The 20565-nt window shown below is 43.4% G+C and overlaps 2 protein-coding genes across 4 annotated transcripts in view; both read right to left on the reverse strand.

Annotated features, from left to right (window-relative positions):
- Positions 1 to 11973, reverse strand: part of LOC106587330 (PH domain leucine-rich repeat-containing protein phosphatase 2) — a 49077-nt gene extending 37104 nt beyond the window's left edge. The window contains exons 1-3 of the mRNA XM_014175614.3: positions 11668 to 11973; positions 7482 to 7762; positions 3765 to 3898 (exon numbers count right to left, since the gene is read on the reverse strand). Of these exons, the coding sequence (XP_014031089.2) occupies positions 3765 to 3898; positions 7482 to 7762; positions 11668 to 11856 (604 nt within the window). The 5' untranslated portion in view covers positions 11857 to 11973. The remainder of the gene's footprint in view (positions 1 to 3764; positions 3899 to 7481; positions 7763 to 11667) is intronic.
- Positions 11974 to 15261: 3288 nt separating this feature from the next.
- Positions 15262 to 20565, reverse strand: part of ap1g1 (adaptor related protein complex 1 subunit gamma 1) — a 29288-nt gene continuing 23984 nt past the window's right edge. For all 3 annotated transcript variants that reach the window (XM_014175619.3, XM_082957786.1, XM_082957787.1), the window contains exon 22: positions 15262 to 20512. In XM_014175619.3, coding sequence (XP_014031094.1) covers positions 20411 to 20512 — 102 coding nt within the window. In that variant the 3' untranslated portion in view covers positions 15262 to 20410. The remainder of the gene's footprint in view (positions 20513 to 20565) is intronic.

A 20565-nucleotide genomic window follows, 5' to 3' on the forward strand; every position in this document is an offset into this window, starting at 1 on the left:
ACCCCTTAGATGTGTGGGTGGAGAGACTTGTTACCCCATGACTGTATGGGTGGAGAGTTGGAGGCATTTTACCGTAATTCTGTATGAGTCCTCATCTAATCCAATCCAGCCACCCTGCTAGCCTAGTTATGATGCCAGGGTGCCAGTGTTTGCTGTGTTTTCCCACAAGCAGCTAATAAAGGTGAGGGATCTCTCTCCCAGGGCTTGGCCAACCTCGGGGCCACAGGCCTGCTCTGCTCAATAACACCATGGCACAGCACAGCCAGCTCTCACAGGACTGGGCCGAGCAGGGGAGAGACCAGCGCTGTTCTGTTCCCACTGTAGCCTACACACCGTGACTGAGAATGAGGCCTGCAATGTGCTGGAGAGCTGACAGCAAGACAGACAGAGCTACAGCACTGAGAATATCAACCAGACAGACAAGAGGGGCATGCTTTATTCTCAATACAAAAAGGCACATACGTAGTGACAGTACATGCACCGAAACAGCCTGAGTATGTTTTCTCTGGGAGGTATTGTGAATGGGACGGCAGATAGCCTAGTGGTTAGAGAGTTTGGTTATTGGCCCAACAGTTGCTATAACGAATCCCTGAGCTGACAAGGTAAAAATCTGTGGTTCTGCCCCTGAACAAGGCAGTTAACCCACTGTTCCTAGGCCGTCATTGTAAATAAGAATTTGTTCTTAACTGACTTGCCTAATTAAATAAAGGTTCATTTAAAAAAAATACAAACTAAAATGCCTGAGCATGTGCAGTCAGTGGATGGGAAGAGAGGGGCTCCTTCACCTTGTGTGACCGTGTGAGAAGGCTATGCCGGCCAGAGATGGTGGCCATACTTTCTTCCCTTCTCGCTCTGTCATTCTCACTGTCTCTCACCACAGCATGGGCGCGGCCACAGCCCCAGCCAGTGACACTGACTCAGCAATACAGTGCTGCACAGTGCTAGGCCCAGCCAGTCTCAGCACCAGCTTGGTTATTAATAGGAGAGGCATTACAGAAAATCAGGTCCCCACTCCTCTTCTCCTTACAGCAAAGCCTATCAGGACTGATAAGAAGATAATTAGACCTGCCACTACCACACATGATCACAAAGAGGGAGGAGTGTGAGGTGAGAGTGAGAGACTGACTGAATGATATGGACACATCACACCATTGTAAATACATCTCCCCGCCCCACTAAGGGGACCAGTGTGTTAAAATGAACCAGCATGCCACATCCATCCTGTATCTGGTGCAATACATCACAGTGACTCAGGGGTAGTTAGTTACTGGTGGGGCTGTGGTTAGCAGTGTGGTTACAGTTTGGTTTGAAATCAGATTTTATGACTTTGTGGTTGTGCCAGCAAGTGACCACTGCAGAGTTGCCTAAAGAACAAGATTCATTACAAAAACGCTAACCTGCAACAGGCCCAGGGAAGAAGGATGGTCAGTCAGGGACCACACAGCCATGATGTATGGCTGTTTGGGCTGCGTCCTGGTCTCAGAGTAATGAAGGTTACCCACTCCCAGGGTTGTGTCTGACACAAATCCCTCACAGGCCTGAACCAGCAGCGGTCACTTAACCCCTTCCCAGAGGAGAAGGCGGCCACTCATGGGCCCTCATTTTGAGGATGTGGGATTGAACTGTTGTAGTAGTAACCCAAACCACAATACAACCTGGTTCAAACAATGGAAACATTATTAAACAGACATCACCTCAGCACCAAAACTACAAATGTAGTTTGAGGACTTAGCAAGGTAACTTTGGTCAACTCGAGTAACTTGTAATAACCGGGCAGGCTAACTACGGGTTAACTACATTGATCCTGAGTGTCCTTTCTATTTCTGACGCAGATCGCGCTGCAAGTCCTGCCTCTCCCATCTCCTCATTGGTTTATAGAAGCAGTTACCCACGTGCCATCTCCTCATTGGTTATGCCCACGTGGGTGATTGAAAGATGAACTGTGTTGTCGTGGTAATAATATGAATGTTAATATGCCAATGACCATATAAGTTCAAAGAAGAAAAAGCCTGGAAGGAGGAGAGATGACTAGAAATGATTCGATTGACCGTTTTATGTGTGGATTAATTGTTGGAGTAGAGGACCTTGTGCATTTCAGGTAAAATAACAACCTAATGTTTCCGGCATAGCTGCCGCGCGCAGGACAAATTAGCTAGCAACAGCAAGCTAGCTAAATAGGACAAATTAGCTAGCAAGTGCAAGCTAACTAGCCAAATTGCCATAAATGTTTAATGTATTTCGACCTGTCACCAAATTAATGTCATTGGTTCAGAGTTTGTTTTGATATTTTAACCTGCGTGTCGTGATTGCATTTGGTGTGGGGGGCCAAAATAAATTTATGCACGATGGCGCACGCTTGCAGCCGGTTTGGGTTCCGTGTAAGGAACTGCGTCGCAGAGCTAGAGGCGTCACTACAGCCCCGGGTTCGGTCCCGGGAGACCCATGAGGCAGCGCCCAGTGTCCAGGTTAGGAGAGGGCTTGGCCGGCCAGATGTCCTTGTCCCATTGCGCTCTAGCGAGTCCTTGTGGCGGGCATGGCGCATGCACGCTGACTTCGGTTGCCAGCTGTACGCGTTCCCTCCGACATTGGTGCGGCTGGCTTCCGGGTTAAACGAGCAGTGTGTCAAGAAGCAGTGCGGGTTGGCTGGGTTGTGTTTCGGAGGACGCATGGCTCTCGACCTTCGCCTCTCTCGTCCGGGAGTTGCAGCGCTGGGATAAGACTAACTACCAATTGGATATCATGAAACTGGGGAGAAAAAAAAAAAAGGGTAAAAAGTACCAAAAATATATAAAGACAAAAATAAAAGCAGCACTGACTTGCCCATGGATTGATGTTTCAGCATTGTCTCAATGAAGAGTTCAGTTTTCAACTAGATAAGTGCTAGAGTTAGCGGCAGGTGGACAAGCAATATTCACCGTTGTAGTACGGACGAAGCCTGAGCTGGAATGGAAAGCTAACTGAAGCTGGCTACCTTCAGAAAACCCTGAGTAGATCGAGCTTGCTTCGTAGTTTACCCCTCTGGCCCTGATAAACCAGTCCGATTCCTCTTAATGTGCTAGAATGATTGAGACTAGCTGAGTACTGAAGCTAGGACAGTGTCGTCACTCAAGTGTAGAGAGGCGCAGAAGGAGAAAGCATAATCTTTTAAGTGGAAAACATGAATTCTTCTAAGTACAAAATGCTGCTCCACAATCTCTGACAGACCGATCCGCCAGCGCGATCAGAGGTGTGTCTTGCTGCCGGTATGAAAGCTAAATCACAACAAGCCCTGGCTGCTTGGCTTCTGCAAACAGACAGACAGTATGGAGACCCAGACAGAGATACAATATACACAGATATGCATCGTTTTCTTACCTATCAAAGCATGATAATACTAGAAAGAGTACCATTTCCCCCCAACGTTACAAAGACTTATATGCATAAAAAGGTTATGCAAAAATAAACCCCAACCCAGGTGAGTGAAGCCTACTTCATTAAGTCAGGGTAGTGCTAACAGCCCTGCAGCCGGGAGAGTAGTGGAAAGACCACACACACACACACACCGTCACAACCACTCCGACACACACACACTATGGATCAGAACGACAGGACCCATCCCAGAAGCTGACAGTTTAGACTGCTCCATCAGCTGTAGAGCCAGGTCCATTGACAGGGCTCCAGGCCTAGTTCCGGCAAAGCGGGCTGAGCCCAGCCAGAACCCAGTGAAGGAGAGCCTATCATGGCCTGCAGATGGCTGTAGACAGGCCCCCTGGGTCACTACTCACCACTGTAGAAGCGGATCATGCAGCTGAGGTCCGAGTTGGCCGCCTCTCTCTGAACCCGCGGAGGGTCCTGGTAGCCTATAGCAGCCAGGTAGTCATACACCATCTGCAGAGGGCGCTCAGAGGGGTCCAGCCTCCTATAGGGACAGAAATAGAAACCATCAGGATATGCCAATCACAGTCAATACCCTTAACAGGCACACAGATTCTCCTCTACACATATAATTCATTTGTGCATTCTTGCCTCCACGCTTGGAATCCAACCAAAGGGGTATAGTTCATCAACCATTTCTAACACATTTGCATGCACACACACACACACACACACACACACACACACACACACACACACACACACACACACCAATCCATCCTTCCCTGTGTTATGACAGGTAAGGTCCAGAGGACAGCTGTCACGCCAATCAGCAGAGCTGGACACAGGTGTTTCACTTTCAGACCGGGGAATTGACGAGGCTCCTCTATCAAAACATTTACAGAGTCCGACTCTGCGCCGGATGTCAATCAAGCAGAGACAGAAACTCTCTCCGCACAGGTATCAGGTCCTAAGTTCATAGTCAGATATGGAGGAAGAACATCATTAATCATATGAAGCACCTGCTGATGACCAACATGCACTCTAATAACAATAGCCCATCTAAATAATGCGTCTGAATGGTATGGTGATGGAACACCTTTCTTTTAATGCCCTGTGTGAGTCCTCTGCCTTATTACCCTAATGAAATCATCAGCTCATTCCATGGCTAATCCTGTTAAGGACCTCTCATGCTGCTATCAAACAGGAGGTCTGCTGAGCCTGCAATCTGTGAACCCCAGCCTGTCTCTGGCACGCCTTCAACACAACACCTCTGATCCGCACGTGAACACACCAAGGATATCTGCTACAGAACCACTGAAGACTCCATGCACTCAAAATCTGTGAGGGTATTTTTCACAATGACCCACTGTCTATGGAAGCCCCAGCTTTGCCCAATAAAATTCATAATATGCTGTAAATCAATAAGCCTCAGATTTTACAACTCTTTGCGGCATACAGTGTGTGATTGTGTTGCTTATTCTAACGCATTACCACTCTAGAAGAAGTCATCATTGGCTCTCTCCTTCCCACCTCGCTCCATACATTAAGAGACCCACCCTAGTCAGTACGCCTGTGATAGCAAACTCCCAGCGCAGGTCCTCTATGTACTGTAGTTCAGGACTACCATGATGCTATGCCAGAAGTGACTAGTTTCCAGCCACAGCCCTTGTCACACCAGTGCGATGGTGAGGTGACACAGCGTCTGGTGGCTGCTGTGGCATTTCTCTGCCCAAGGCCACACTCCCTCTGCCAGCCCAGCGGGGTCTAACAATCAGGATCATGTCTGCTGATCACACACAGTCGTGGCCCCAGCACCTCACCCAGGATTTAGACAGAACCCTGGCAGGCTCGGAGGGATGACTGTCTGTACAGGACTGCCTGTAGACCATTCACACATGCTTTCAGAGCATGTACATTTATTCACAAATCCACTCTCCTCGTGGCCACGGGTACAGGAGGCTCCTAAATCTAGTCACTTAATCTCTGTCAAAAGATACCAAAAAGCTCCTTTCCTTCATTTGGGTGGCTAGATACATTCCCTTAATTTGTTGTGGATATGTCTCTTAAGACATTCTCCAGAACTTTGGTGAAGTATAAATATATATTTTAAACCTAGCGCTTTGTGCTAGATGTGTCAATGTGTAGTTCATACATGCATAATCTATGAGTAGAACTACTGTTTTACATCAATTAGCTATAAAAATCCCTAGTTTGAAAGGGGTTTTACTGGAAGCTGTGCAGCCCCATTTTCCATACATTTTCCCCCACGTATAGCCAGCTCCCTAACAATTAGAGTTCCAGCCAATGAGCTGAAGTCCCTCGCCATTTGAGTGACAGCTAGCAAGATGCACACACAGCAGAGTGAGAGCAATAACGTGATGCACATATCTACACATTTTCTGGGACCATTTTTGGCTTCTGAGCGCTACTTTCAGAACTACTGACTAAGAAGTATACAAAAGTACAGGAAAATCCCTTTAACTATGGGCCTTGAAATTGTAATAACAAGAATACAACAAACACTAATAAAATCAGAGGGTACATAAAATTACCCAGTGTTGACACTTCCACCAGGCAGCACAGTTATCCAACAGCCTTCAGGGTGGGGGAGGAGACAACATGGCACTACAGAGATAAATCTGACATTGTATCCCCTGTATGTGAAATTACTTTGATCAGAGTTCCCTTAAGGGGAGAGAGGAGAAGTCTAGGTGGTTACAGAACCAGACCTGGGAGAGTTTCAGGCTCAAAAAAGAAAGAGACATGCCCGTGCTGATCCAGTCTTTCAGAAAAGCACTTTACCTGCATAGTGCTAAACTGTCAGTGCATATCCATCTGTATTAATAGATTATAGAAATGTAAATCAGGTGGTAGAGGGCTCCAGCTGGTAAAAATCAATATCATAGGAGGTAAAGAGCATCCTGCAGCAAGGTGTGTAATTCACTACAAATCTCAGTCATGTTTTCCGTTATTTTTCTTCTGCACAACACTGAACCATGTGACCCATTTAGTGCATCCTGCAGTGCTCAGCTTTCAACCAAAAATAGTCTTACGGGGAATAAAAAGCATTCCCTTGCCTGACCAAAAAAGCCAAGAGGAGAGCAAGTGGGTGTAACCAGATTATAGCCTGTCTCAGAGGCATCGACATGACGAGTTATTCTGGAAAAGTGCTGTCATAAACAGCTGTCAAGTCACTGTCTGAATACCTGTACTTGCGTTCTAAATATTAGGCGTTTTGGGTATGCGAAAAAATAAAGTTTTATAGTACGTGCATTTTTGTAAATGTTGTATGCTTTAAAATGCCAGGATGTCATTCTCATTTTGTCTTTTCCTCGAGTAGAATTTGCTGCGCACTATTGAGGAAGAGAATGGCCTACGAAATTTCATTTTTTGTCCATTAAAATAACATCAAATTGATCAGAAATACAATAAACATAATTGATCAAAATAATAAAATACAAACATAATTGCAAAAGGGTTTTCTAATGATCAGTTAGCCTTTTAAAATGATAAACTTGGATTAGCTAACACAACGTGCCATTGGAACACAGGAGTGATGGTTGCTGATAATGGGCCTCTGTACGCCTATGTAGATATTCCATAAAAATGATAAAAATAATAAAAAAATGTATTATTCTTTTTTTTTCTTTTTTTTTAACACACTGTCTAGCAATAAATAGAACCATTGACACCATGAGCAAACATCTTTCTAACATATTCAAGAGTTGTGAAAACACCGTTGTACTAGACGTGAGTGTCAGTGGAGAGGAGAGTTGTGAAAACACCATGGTACTAGACGTGAGTGTCAGTGGAGAGGAGAGTTGTGAAAACACCATGGTACTAGACGTGAGTGTCAGTGGGAGAGGAGAGTTGTGAAAACACCATGGTACTAGACGTGAGTGTCAGTGGGAGAGGAGAGTTGTGAAAACACCATGGTACTAGACGTGAGTGTCAGTGGGAGGGAGGTGTGAAACACCGTTGTACTAGACGTGAGTGTCAGTGGGAGAGGAGAGTTGTGAAAACACCATGGTACTAGACGTGAGTGTCAGTGGGAGAGGAGAGTTGTGAAAACACCATGGTACTAGACGTGAGTGGGAGAGGAGAGTTGTGGAGGTGAGTATTACCTGAGCAGGTCTCCATGGAGCTGCAGGTATAGTCCCTCTACTTCTCTCTGGGCACACAGCTCCTCCACCGTGGTAGTGGTGGAGCATAGCACCAGCCGCAGGTCTGCCTGGAGGGTGGAGGAGGCCTGTGGGCCCGAGGCTGGGGGCTGGGGGTCAACTGCTCCCCCGTACAGACACACACAGCCCCGCTGGGCATCCCCCTTCAGCCAGTCCCGCTCCCGCGATCCAAAGCGGGTCTTCCTGGTAACACATCCTCTGCTCCCATTCCTCTTCATGTTCCGCTGGAGAAACAGAAACATTAGCTGGAAAGACCGCCACCACAGATGCACTGTAAATGTATTAGGCGTGTAAAAGAGAACTTGGTTGTTTTCTACGGTAGTTAATGATAACTTGTCTTGCAGCAGCCTCGCTCTGAATCAAGGCCATCTCAAGCTGCATCATGTCCCAACACATCCAGAGGACAAATTCAATTGAGTCAATTTGTCAGGTTGGCAAAACTGAAAGTTCAGATTAGATTACCTGCAAACAGCTCATGGGCGTTGGTGACCTTAAAACGGGATCCTTGAGAGCCCAACCCAGAATGACGTGTGTGGCCTGTGTCAGAATCACTGGCCTTGTTTTCAAATCTGGAGAAGCTCGGACAAATATTTACACAGGGCAAGAACGGCCAGGACGGTGCTGTGTGAACTGGACCCTGGTTTTTGAGACTGGTGGCCAGGCATCAGGTCATTAGTTAGACACTGATGAAGTCATCCTCCCACGATGCCGTGCATCCCCTTCGGCCGCCCGGCACAGGGAGGCAGCTGCTGGCATCCACACTGCACTGCAGCACACACACAGGCAACAGAGTCGCCGCATCTATTCAGCACAACAGCACCAAAGACGCACACAACAGGCCTCAATGTGCAATGACAACACACACACCTCAATGGGTGACAGGCAACATATGCACGCACTCTCCCAAAAATAGAGAACCTCACTATGTGCAATGACAACACACACACACGTCAATGGCGACAGGCAACAAAAAGGCACACACCATAGGTCTCTATGTATGAACCAACAAGATGGGCAAACTCATTCACAGAGAGGCTGCCACGACCCTGAGCAGTGACCATTGCCCAGACAGTCATTGCCGTCATTTCACTCCATGACCACTACAACTGTCCAAGGCCAGAGAGGGCAAAGATCAACTCTGTCAAATGAAGCTCAAACAACTGGGCAGCAGGTAGCCTAGTGGTTAGAGTGTTGGGCCAGTAACCGAAAGGTTGGTGGATCGAATCCCTGAGCTGACAAGGTAAAAATCTGTCGTTCTGGCCCTGAACAAGGCAGTTAACCCACTGTTCCTAGGCAGTCATTGTAAATAAGAATTTGTTCTTGACTTGCCAAGTTAAATAAAATAAAATCAGAGTGATCAGAAAATCAATTAACAAACAATGTTCTGAGATGTCAAAGAGGGATAAACATACAGTGCATTCATTAAGTATTCAGACCCCTTGACTTTCCACATTTTGTTATGTTACAGCCTTATTCTAAAATACAGCCTCAATCTACACACACACTAATGTACACACACAACCACAAATCACAACAGGTTCAGAATTTTTTGTAATTTTATTGAAAATAAAAAATGTAAATACAATATTTACATAACATTCAGACCCTTTGCTATGAGACTTGAAATTGAGCTCAGGTGCATCCTGTTTCCATTGATCATCCTTGAGATGTTTCTACATCTTAATTGGAGTCCACTTGTGGTAAATTAAATTGATTGGACGTGATTTGGAAAGGCACACACCTGTCTATATAAGGTCCCACAGTTGACAATGCATGTCAGAGCAAAAACCAAGCCATGTGGTCCAAGGAATTGTCCTTAGAGCTCAGAGACAGGATTGTGTCAAGGCACAGATCTGGAGAAAGGTACAAAAATAATTCTGCTGCATTGAAGGTCAGCAAGGACACAGTGGCCTCCATCATTCTTAAATGGAAGAAGTTTGGAACCCCCTAGAGTAGACTTGTCCTAGAGCTGGCTGCCCGGCCAAACTGAACAATCGGGGGAGAAGAGCCTTGGTCAGGGAGGTGACCAAGAACCCAATGGTCACTGACAGAGCTCCAGAGTGCCTCTGTGGAGATGGGAGAACCTTCCAGAAGGCCAACCATCTCTGCAGCACTCCACCAATCAGGCCTTTACAGTAGAGTGGCCAGACAGAAGCAACTCCTCAGTAAAGGCACATGACAGCCCACTTGGAATTTACCAAAAAGGCACCTGAAGGACTCTGACCATGAGAAACAAGATTTTTTTGGTTTGATGAAACCAAGATTGAACTCTTTGGCCTGAATGCCAAGCATCAAGTTTGGAGGAAACCAGGCACCGCTCATCACCTGGCCAATACCATCCTTACGGTGAAGCATGGTGGTTGGCAGCATCATGCTGTGGGGATGTTTTTCAGCGGCAGGGACTGTGAGACTAGTCAAGATTGAGGGAAAGATGAACAGAGCAAAGTACAGAGAGATCGTTGATGAAAACCTGCTCCAGAGCACTCAAGACATCAGATTGGATGTCCTGGAGTGGCCCAGCCAGAGGCCGGACTTAAACCAGAATAAAGGGTCTGAATACTTATATAAAACGTAATAACCTCGTTTTTATTTTTGAAACATTTGCAAAAAAAAAATGTTTTTGCTTTGTCATTATGGGGTATTGTGTGTAGATTGAGGGAAATAAACTATTTAATCCATATTAGAATAAGGCTGTAATGCAACAAAATGTGGAAAAAGTCAAAGGGTCTGAATACTTTCAGAATGCACTGTACCTGAAATTGTCCAATAGAAACTCTCATTTGCAACTGTTGGACAAATGATTACACCCTAGATCAACTAAATGCATGCAAGATTCTGTAAGGCGGTTTTGAATGTGTCACTGTCACCTTGATTACTAAAAAGTATCTTGACACGTGCACCTGCCTTGTAAACTTTCATTCATAGGCTAGTTTAAACAACCTCATGATGGGTAGGTACAGGGAAAGTATCACAGAGTAGCCTAAACCTATTGATGTTACATTGAGCTGGGTGAATAGAATATCAATGACAGTCATCCAATATGCTGTAATAGAAATAAGGCCAAGCTCATTAAAAAAATGATCATCCTCCATCATCTTAAATTGGCACCAACCGCCACTGATGTGTGTATATACTCACCACGCATAGGTTTAAATCTTGGTTGGTTGAATACAAGGCTACCGTTAGTTTCAGCAGCAGCAGCCATTCATGATTCAATGAACATAATATGTAATGGTCCTTCCACTGAAGTTGTCTTTTGGATATTTATTATTAGTGCAATTGTAACTGGAATGTGTCATTCTCCATGACAATATCACATGAGAGATTGGTGAGATAAGCAGTCTATCCATAGAAGCATGGCTGAGGTTCATGTCAGCCTATGAAATGTATTTTCTAAATGATTATGCATGTAGATAATTGGCACAAGCCATTATGTTTTATGTAAATGGCGCCTAATGGGTTAATGAGTGACATAATGGCGGAAGAACAGCACACGAATGAGTAAGGAAACAGTTAATCACACGTCTTGTCAATCGTGCGTGCTAACTGAGGGCTCGAAGCTACAGAACAATCTCAGTCCAAGATTTCGATGGGGCCTATCCGTGGTCCGTTAGCTATTGACTCGGTTTTGCATAGGCTATTTAGGAATTTCAAAGCGGATTTGATCCAGTGCCATAAACATGTAGCCTAAATAGCGAAACACATTGAAAAGTTGACAAATGTTACACTATCCACAATAGCTTATGCTATTCATTTTCAGCAATAAACAGCAAGTTAAAACATGTGATTGACATGTTCTGATCTATAGGATAAACTAACAGTTTAGCACGACATTATGTAGCAACATCTCGAACGATTGCCTACTGTAACAGTTCAGTCAAATGTTTCTGTTACAATCTAGAAAGAGCTACAGTGAAAGGATACTGGCGATGTGGTTCGACACATTGTTGCACTGAACGCTATACTTTCAAAACCAACATAATTATCACTATAGAAGAGAACATCAATGATGCTCAAACTGGATGACGCGTGAGTATAATTTCACACGCACTTCGGCCCTGTTTGAACCGGGAACTGTGCGATTGCAGTATTTTGATAAACCTTCAAATATGACCTGCTTGATAGTTACCTTTAGAACGCGTATCCCCGTTCCGACACGGTTTCCTGTACCGTCGCCACGACCTGCAGCTTGATTAGATCCCGCTTCGTAGACCAGTGTGTCCGTACAACCCCTGCTATCTTCGACAGCACCTTTTTTTCGCTCCATAACGGTGCCATTGACCGTTCCCGGTATATTATCTTCTTCCTTCATTTGCATGTGTATATTTAACTACAAAAGAACGTGGAACATGACTGGTAAATTCCAATACATGCGGCAGCTGAAAAATCCCATTCTCTTTCGGTGCGACGCCATAACGACTCTGAACCTCACCGCTGTCAGATTGGGTCTATCAATAAACATTAGAGAGGCAGGGTAACATATTATTCATAAGGCACTGCCCATTTCTGAGTAGAGGCGTACTGAATTATTCATTAGGTTTCCAAAACACCTATTACACGTGTGCTTTGCCGCATTAACTGTCTTGCGATTTTGATTTAATGCATGACATTTTAATTTCACTCAATGTAGGCTGCTCCTTATTGCTGCCCTAGAGTCTTATGATACTTACATTTTGAAAAATGAGATATATATATATATATACACACACACACACACACACACACACACACACACACATACATATAAGCACTCATCAAATTATTCATCACAGGGAATCAGAGTAGCCAATATCCCATTTCATTATGGTCTGAATTGGAACAAGTATGTTAATGACAAAATACCCTGTTAAAAAGGCATGTCAGGATCTCTCAATAAGGCAGGCCTGGGCTAGGGGTATGTTAAATAAATGAAACATTTTTTTAAAAGTGGAACGAATGAGAGGCAACCAAGGCACTCATGTCTCTTCAGGGTCATGGAAAAGCAGTATAGGGGGTGGGTCTGAAACAGAGCAGATTCAACCAGGCACAGTTGAAGTCGGAAGTTTACATACACCTTAGCCAAATACATTTAAACTCAGTTTTTCACAATTCCTGACATTTAATCCAAGTAAAAATTCCCTGTCTTAGGTCAGTTAGGATCACCACTTTATTTTAAGAATGTGAAATGTCAGAATAATAGAGAATTATTTATTTCAGCTTTTATTTCTTTAATCACATTCCCAGTGGGTCAGAAGTTTACATACACTCAATTAGTATTTGGTAGCATTGTCTTTAAATTGTTTAACTTGGGTCAAATGTTTTGGGTAGCCTTCCACAAGCTTCCCACAATAAGTTGGGTGAATTTTGGCCCATTCCTCCTGACAGAGCTGGTGTAACTGAGTCAGGTTTGCAGGCCTCCTTGCTCACACACGCTTTTTCAGTTCTGTCCACAAATTTTCTATGGGATTGAGGTCAGGGCTTTGTGATGGCCACTCCAATACCTTGACTTTGTTGTCCTTAAGCCATTTTGCCACAACTTTGGAAGTATGCTTAGGGTCATTGTCCATTTGGAAGACCCATTTGCGACCAAGCTTTAACTTCCTGCCTGATGTCATGAGATGTTGCTTCAATATATCCACATCATTTTCCTGCCTCATGATGCCATCTATTTTGTGAAGTGCACCAGTCCCGCCTGCAGCAAAGCACCCCCACAACATGATGCTGCCACCCCTGTGCTTCAGGGTTGGGATGGTGTTCTTCGGCTTGCAAGCCTCCCCCTTTTTCCTCCAAACATAACGATGGTCATTAAGGCCAAACAGTTCTCTTTTTGTTTTATCAGACCAGAGGACATTTCTCCAAAATGTACAACCTTTGTCCCCATATGCAGTTGCAAACTGTAGTCTGGCTTTTTTTATGGCGGTTTTGGAGCAGTGGCTTCTTCCTTGCTGAGTGGCCTTTCAGGTTATGTCGATATAGGACTCGTTTTACTGTGGCTATAGATACTTTAGTACCCGTTTCCTCCGCATCTTCACAAGGTTCCTTGCTGTTGTTCTGGATTTGATTTGCACTTTTCGCATCAAAGTACATTCATCTCTAGGAGACAGAACGCTTCTCCTTCCTGAGCGGTATGATGGTTGAGTGGTCCCATGGTGTATATACTTGCGTATTATTGTTTGTAGAGATGAACGTGGTACCTTCAGGCATTTGGAAATTACTCCCAAGGATGAACCAGACTTGTGGAGGTCTACAAAAAAAAACTGCCGACTTCAACTGTATCTTTCAAGAAAGCACCATTCCCACTTGCCTGTTCCTTCATGACTTCTCCCTTGATTTGTCCTCTTGAGTACTGAACTTATAGCAATGTCCAGCCAATGGGTTCATCAGCAGACATCAATATACCACAACTGTAAAAGCAAACAGGTGTGTTAGTGGTGCATGAGAAATTCCTGTCACTTCTATTCCATCTGGACCACTGTTGATTGACTGCCATGACTTAGCGTCTTCCACTAAAGTAGTTTGTTAGGCTCACAGAAAATCAACTCAACTACCAGCCCACACTAAGGCACTTTTAACAGCTTGGACTTGATAATGTTCCTCAAAAGCTAATCAAGAATCACTGACCTAAGAAACTACTCCCGTGGAAACAGATACTGGAACAGTTAAACTTCGATCTGCATTCTCCTCATTTGTACGCTGCTCCAACCTCACTGTGACTCAATCTAGTTCAGTAGGACAAGTAGCCTATGTATACTGAAACATGTCAGGCTATGTTAAGCTGAAAATATCTGTAGGTCTATTCTAGATCAGTTATGTAAGTGAACCCCATTTGTAACTATACTCAACAAAAATATAAATGCAACATGCAACAATTTCAAAGATTGTACAGAGTTACAGTTCATAAAAGGAATGTCAATTGAAAAATTAATTAGGCCATAATCTATGGATTTCACATGACTGGGAATACAGATATGTATCTTTGGTCACAGATACCTTTGAAAAAAGTAGGGGTGTGGATCAGAAAACCAGTCAGTATCTGGTGTAACCACCATTTGCCTCATGCAGTGCGGCATCTCCTTCGCATAGATTTGATCAGGCTTGTGACCTGTGGAATGTTGTCCCACTCCTCTTCAATGGCTGTGTAGTTTCTGGACATTGGAACACGCTGTTGCACACGTTGATCCAGAGCATCCCAAACATGCTCAATGGGTGACATGTCTGGTGAGTATGCAGGCCATGGAAGAACTGGGATATTTTCAGCTCCCAGGAATTGTGTACAGATCCTTGTGACATGGGGCTGTGCATTATCATGCTGAAACATGAGGTGATGGCGGTGGATTAATGGTATGACAATAGGCCTCAGGATTGTGTCACAGTATCTCTGTCCATTGAAATTGTCATCGATAAAATGCAATTGTTTTTGTTGTGTGCAGCTTATGCCTGCCCATACCATAACCCCACCACCACCATTGGGCATTCTGTTCACAACGTTGAAATCAGCAAACCACACAACGCCATACACGTGGTCTGCGGTTGTGAGGCCGGTTGGACATATTGCCAAATTCTCTAAAACGGCGTTGGCTTATGGTAGAGAAATGAACATTCAATTCTCTGGCAACAGCTCTGGTGGGCATTCCTGCAGTCAGCAAAACATGAGATTTCATCTCATGAAACCAACACTTTACATGTTGCGTTTATATTTTTGTTCAGCGTATAAGAGTTGATAAATGAATGAGTCCAGTCAAAATTTTGTTTGACTTTTTATTTATACTCTTGATCATCATTTCCTCCAACCCAAAGACAATACACAGCATAAGTCTAAAATATCCCATGTAGTTTACAGCCTCTCAGCTTTAAATCATCGACATCATTATTCATATTTTCAGTCCATTCACACCCACCTTGAAGACATGGGACTCTGATTCAGTTCAAAATGTTAAACCTGTCTGGAAACGGGAATTTCAAAAAATGTTTTTTTCCTCCCCTTCTCAAATCAGATATGTTGTCGTATAGTCGGGATAAATCTGAGGGTTACATATACAGATTCTCTTTCAAAAGTACAATGGACGCTTTATGATTTCACAGGGAAAGGGACAATAGTGGCTAAAGTCAGATGCGCCTTCAAACCCCTTTACACACAGAGAATTCACCTGGCCAAATACAGAAGTAAAAAACAATTACATCCGAATGAGTGGTGTGCACTTTTAACCCCTTCCACCACCACCAAAAAAAAAAAACCATCAACATTTTCAAATGTACAACCCAACAAGGTGGTGTGTTGGATTTGTTGAAAAATGTGACCTTTTCTTGCATTTCAAAAAGAGGATTACATAGAGTAGAAATGACACTATTTACATTGGTTCTCACATGCAGCTCAGATGCAGCTCAGAAGTTGTGAATTGAAATCCTTGCAGCCAATTTCATGTCCTACCAGGTGACTGCAGCAAGACATGCCAACACACTCTGAGATATTTACCCACACACACAGGCTGATTAGACGAACAAAACGCTTCAAAAGCTGCTCAGACCTCTGAAGGGTTCTTTCCTTTACAAATGTCCTTTTTAAGATGCAGTGTCCAAACCAATGGGATTTCACCTTCATATGCATTTCTCATTTAAAACTATATGGGGGCACTGTATCCTTCAAAGCGTTAACTGGTTAAACATGATAGATGGAATCGAACCGATAAAAACAAAATTCAAGACAAGGTACAAGTATGAGATGTCTTAACCTTCCCTACAGCCTTCTATCTTGACCAGCTCCCCCTTGTGGAAATGAGCTCACAGCACAGCTAACATGCAGCTTCAGCTCAGTGTTATAGTTGTGTCATATCACAAGGACAAATTAAGCAGCACTGCATTAAGATCACAGGTCTCCTGAAAAAAATGCAGACACAAAAAGGCCATACACACAGCAGAGAGAGAGAGATCAGCCTCACACTTCAGTCCTGATTTTTGAATTGGATTTCAATAAATAGAAAGGATCATATTTCAACTACCCCGGTCCCTGTAACAGAACCAGGCCTATTCTCTGCTCTCTTTGAGCCGTACAAACCGGTCCATAAGACGGGTTCCTTAATGCAGTCATCAGGAGCGATGAACAGACCCAGTAAGAGTGGATGATGACAGGCAGCCAAGAGCACCTTGTATCTGTCAACCACATGAGAGGACAAGGCCTTACTACTTAATGAACCATATCCACCACACAGATTAAACTTCTCAAAGCCTGAAAATACTCAGGATATTCAATCCCCACCTTACAATAAAGGTATGTGCAACAGCATCACAAGGGTAAAAAAAAAAGACCTCCCTCAACACTTCAGAGAAACTCTGGGCCCATTCTCACATCTCTGAAATCCAATACAATTAATGTGGGGAGGTGAGATGCCAGATGAATGGGGAGAGAATCTATAGGACCGGAGAAAAATACAGAATGAGACTTAAAGGGGGCCAACAATGAGAATAGCTCTCTTAGAAGGACCATGTGCACTGTAGGTAGGTCATCCGTCCATTAATTAGCGTGCATGTCTGACAACATTAATTTTCTCCAATTACTTTTGCTGGGGAGAGAAAAAGGATAAAGCACATTACAGGCGAAGGGAGGCGTTACAGCGTTTTAGCAAGATGCCTACTCCTTTTAAGGGACATATGAAAACAGATTTGGCCTTTCTGAGGACCACGAATACCAACAAGGTGCCACCTCGGTCACTGTGCAGCACTGTGCTCAGCTCAGACCTCTCAGTAGTACAGTACATCACTCACAGACAACACCAGTTCTGCCCAACCAAACCTTAAGAGGACATCTATAGAAAACCAATAGCAGCCTACTCACCCACTAAAATCTGCAGGAAAAAAGATGCATCCAAACTTATGAAGAGAATGCAGCTCATTTGCATCGTTTCAAGAGGATTCTTTTTTACATATATGTATATAATTATAGTCCTTAGCTAATCTGTATAAGTGTTCAAATGGGTTTTTATTTCATTTGATCATCTTTTGTTGTTTCGTTTTACAATAATATACAATGTACAGGCAGACGATTATATATCTTTTGCGATGACTGATGAAATAGGGAAGTCTTTCCTTTAGGCCATATTGTTGATTAAGATCTACTCAGACAATATACACCGTGAGTAAAAGGAAGTCTTAGAAAATGGTTGGTATCTAACAAAAGGGATGAAAGAAAGGATATTTGACAAATCTTAAAAGCCCTCAATATATACAGAAAAAGCCAATATAGCATTTAGTCAAAAACAGAAAGTTAATAGAATGAAATCATTTTCTCCATATACACATATCATTGCTCAAAAATATTTCCAAAGCTTATTTCCAAAGCTAATAGCATCTCCGATTTGGTCACAAAAGTTTGATAGTGTAGCATAGTGAATATCAATAAGCATATAGTGCGATTGAACATCTGAAGGTCTGAACACATACAGCATCATGGGGCAGCTAAGCGTGTTAGTAATGAGATGTCCTACAGGTGCCCACTTGATTGCAGATCATACATAAGACTAAATACAGCTATCCAGGTACTGTACTGTTGATAGTTAAACAGGAAGAGAAAACATTGTGAGGTATTCAGGTTAATGTTTCCGACAGCTTGGTCGGGATTCTGATTTGGAGAAGTATGACAGCCAAGGAATCACACCAGTCACCACACGCCAAGCTACACTGATATCCGACTACATCATTTCCACTCTAAATGCTAGAAACTCAGAGTGTTAGATGTCTCTAAAATAAAAAAGGGCACATTCTTCTTGGACTCCTTCCTTCCATCCAGCCTGTCTGTCTTGCCTGCTCTCTAGTCAGGATATTACCCACAATAAGCACTCCCTGACACACAAACCCTCTTCACACAGATCAGATGAGACCAGTTCAGGGACTTTCTATCTAGTTATGTCAAAAGGCACATCATTTTGATATCAGGCAATAATGTTTAAGTCAAATCAATGCAAAAAAAAATATATATATATCATTCTACCACAAAAATAGTGCCAACAAAATGGCCAGCGCCCTCAAAGAGGACAGCCACAGAAAAAGACTGCAAAGAAAAAGCATTCAGTGCATATAACTACATTCAAAATAGACTTAATGTACATGTACGTACGTGTCGTCTCTAGGCTGGCTATGTCCAGCCAGGTTAATAGTCTTAAAAGAGAGACGTTTTGACGTCCCAAAGCTGTGAATCTTACATTTCAGGCTGTTTGTTCAGATGCATGGAAGATCCAGAACTTCCAGAGTAAATGTATTCAATGAAACTATGTTTAAGGATTTGCCTTTAACTAAGATGTGTCTCAGACCCGCACTGATATACAATATCCATATTGCTTCAATAACCTCAGCTTGATCTAAGCAATTAACCGTTGAATTTAACAAGATGGCTTGAATAAAGTGTAAATAGTGCCCATCTAGGTGGGGGAAACGGTGCTATACAGGGCAGTCAAACAAAGTAGAAATGTCCATCCTCTAGATTCCACCTCAGAAAATAAACTTTTTCAAGATAGCGGCGTACTATGGCTACCAAACTCCTGACCAAACTAAAGAAAATGGTACCATACTGTGTGTTTACCAGCCCATGACAAACACAATCTAGCCTTCGAAATATGTACTTTAGCCATTTACAGTATCTCAACCCTGCTGAGAGGCCTCTCTGGCAAACCAAGGTGAATGGGATTCAAACAACTCAAACTGACTTCAGAGAAAACTGATGTAATTCAAAACGACTCCACACATCTTTTGCCTTTTAAATCACTCATGAGATGGAGGGTCAAATGAAGTTAAAGACCCAGAGCACTCATTCATTTTGGGGTTAAAACGTTTCTGATGCCAAAGTTAATGGATATAAAAGAGCAGACCCAGTACAACTGGAAAAAAATCATAATGTGAATGTATGATCTCAGTTAACCCAGGACTAAAATCTCACGTAATTTGGTCAGCTGTAGTTGTGAGTCCATACGTGTTAGAAATTGGGAGTTCCAGTTTGCGAAGTCTCTACCCTCGCAAAAGGAAACTCTTAACCAAAGCCCCCCACTTCCACCAATTTCCCCACACAAGCGAAGCAGTCGAAGTTTAAGCACCGCCTTCGGCCAATCCTGATGCATCCAAATAGTCAGTGACGAAAACTGATTCTACGCATTCCATCCTGACAGATTCTTTGGTTTACACCCAGAATCTGTTCACGAGAGATTAACCTTTGTATTGCAACCGAAGACCTTGCATTTGAAGCATAGAGCTGGATATCTTTATAATAGAATGTGCTATAGTCACTTTGGAGACCAAACTAGATGAAATACTGAGAGCCAAAGTACTCCAAGTTTCCAAACCCTATTTGGAAAGTGGTGAATGGACAGTGTGCAAATTTCATAGAGTTAATTAAGTTGCATCTCATTCAGACTTGAAAATAGGTATAAAAAAAAAAATACCCATCTTAAATTCCTGTAAGATTAAAAACATGTAACAAAAGAAAAAACAGACTGCTTAAACAAGTGCTCATAGTCAACAGCTCTTTTCTATGGTGGCTTAGAGGGGTGGGCGTACCACAGAGAGTGCCATGTGGGCGTACGTGCATTGAGAGGGCGAGGAGATGGAAATAGTGACAACTGCAAAGCAGACAGATTGAGGTGAAACCAATCAAGGAAAAGAAGGGTTAGTAAATTAATACATTTTCACATATTTCTGGTGATGTCTATCGTCATTGCCGTCGTTGTTGTGGTTGTCGTCATTATGGTCTTCATACCATCTTTTTTTTGTGTGTGTTTGACATTCCGCTGCTTCCCATGCAACCCCAGGGCAGCAGTCTGCAGTGATGTCACAGGGGATCAGTCTGGGTAAGGGGGGAGAATCTTTCCCATAGTTCCCTTGGCGGGGTCTTTAAGAGCGAGAGGGCACGGTCATCATTGCCAGGACTGAGGAGGGAAGTTGTTGACCTCGGCCAGGTCTTGGACAGGTGAGCCTTTGTGGGTGTACGTCAGCTTGACCCTCATGCGGAGTTGTTGCTGTAAATCAATCATGAGAAAGACATGTTTATTAAAGCAATATGAACTACTCA

Source organism: Salmo salar, chromosome 11 (assembly GCF_965601325.2).
Source record: "Salmo salar chromosome 11, fSalSal1, whole genome shotgun sequence".
Classification (NCBI taxonomy): Eukaryota; Metazoa; Chordata; class Actinopteri; order Salmoniformes; family Salmonidae; genus Salmo; species Salmo salar.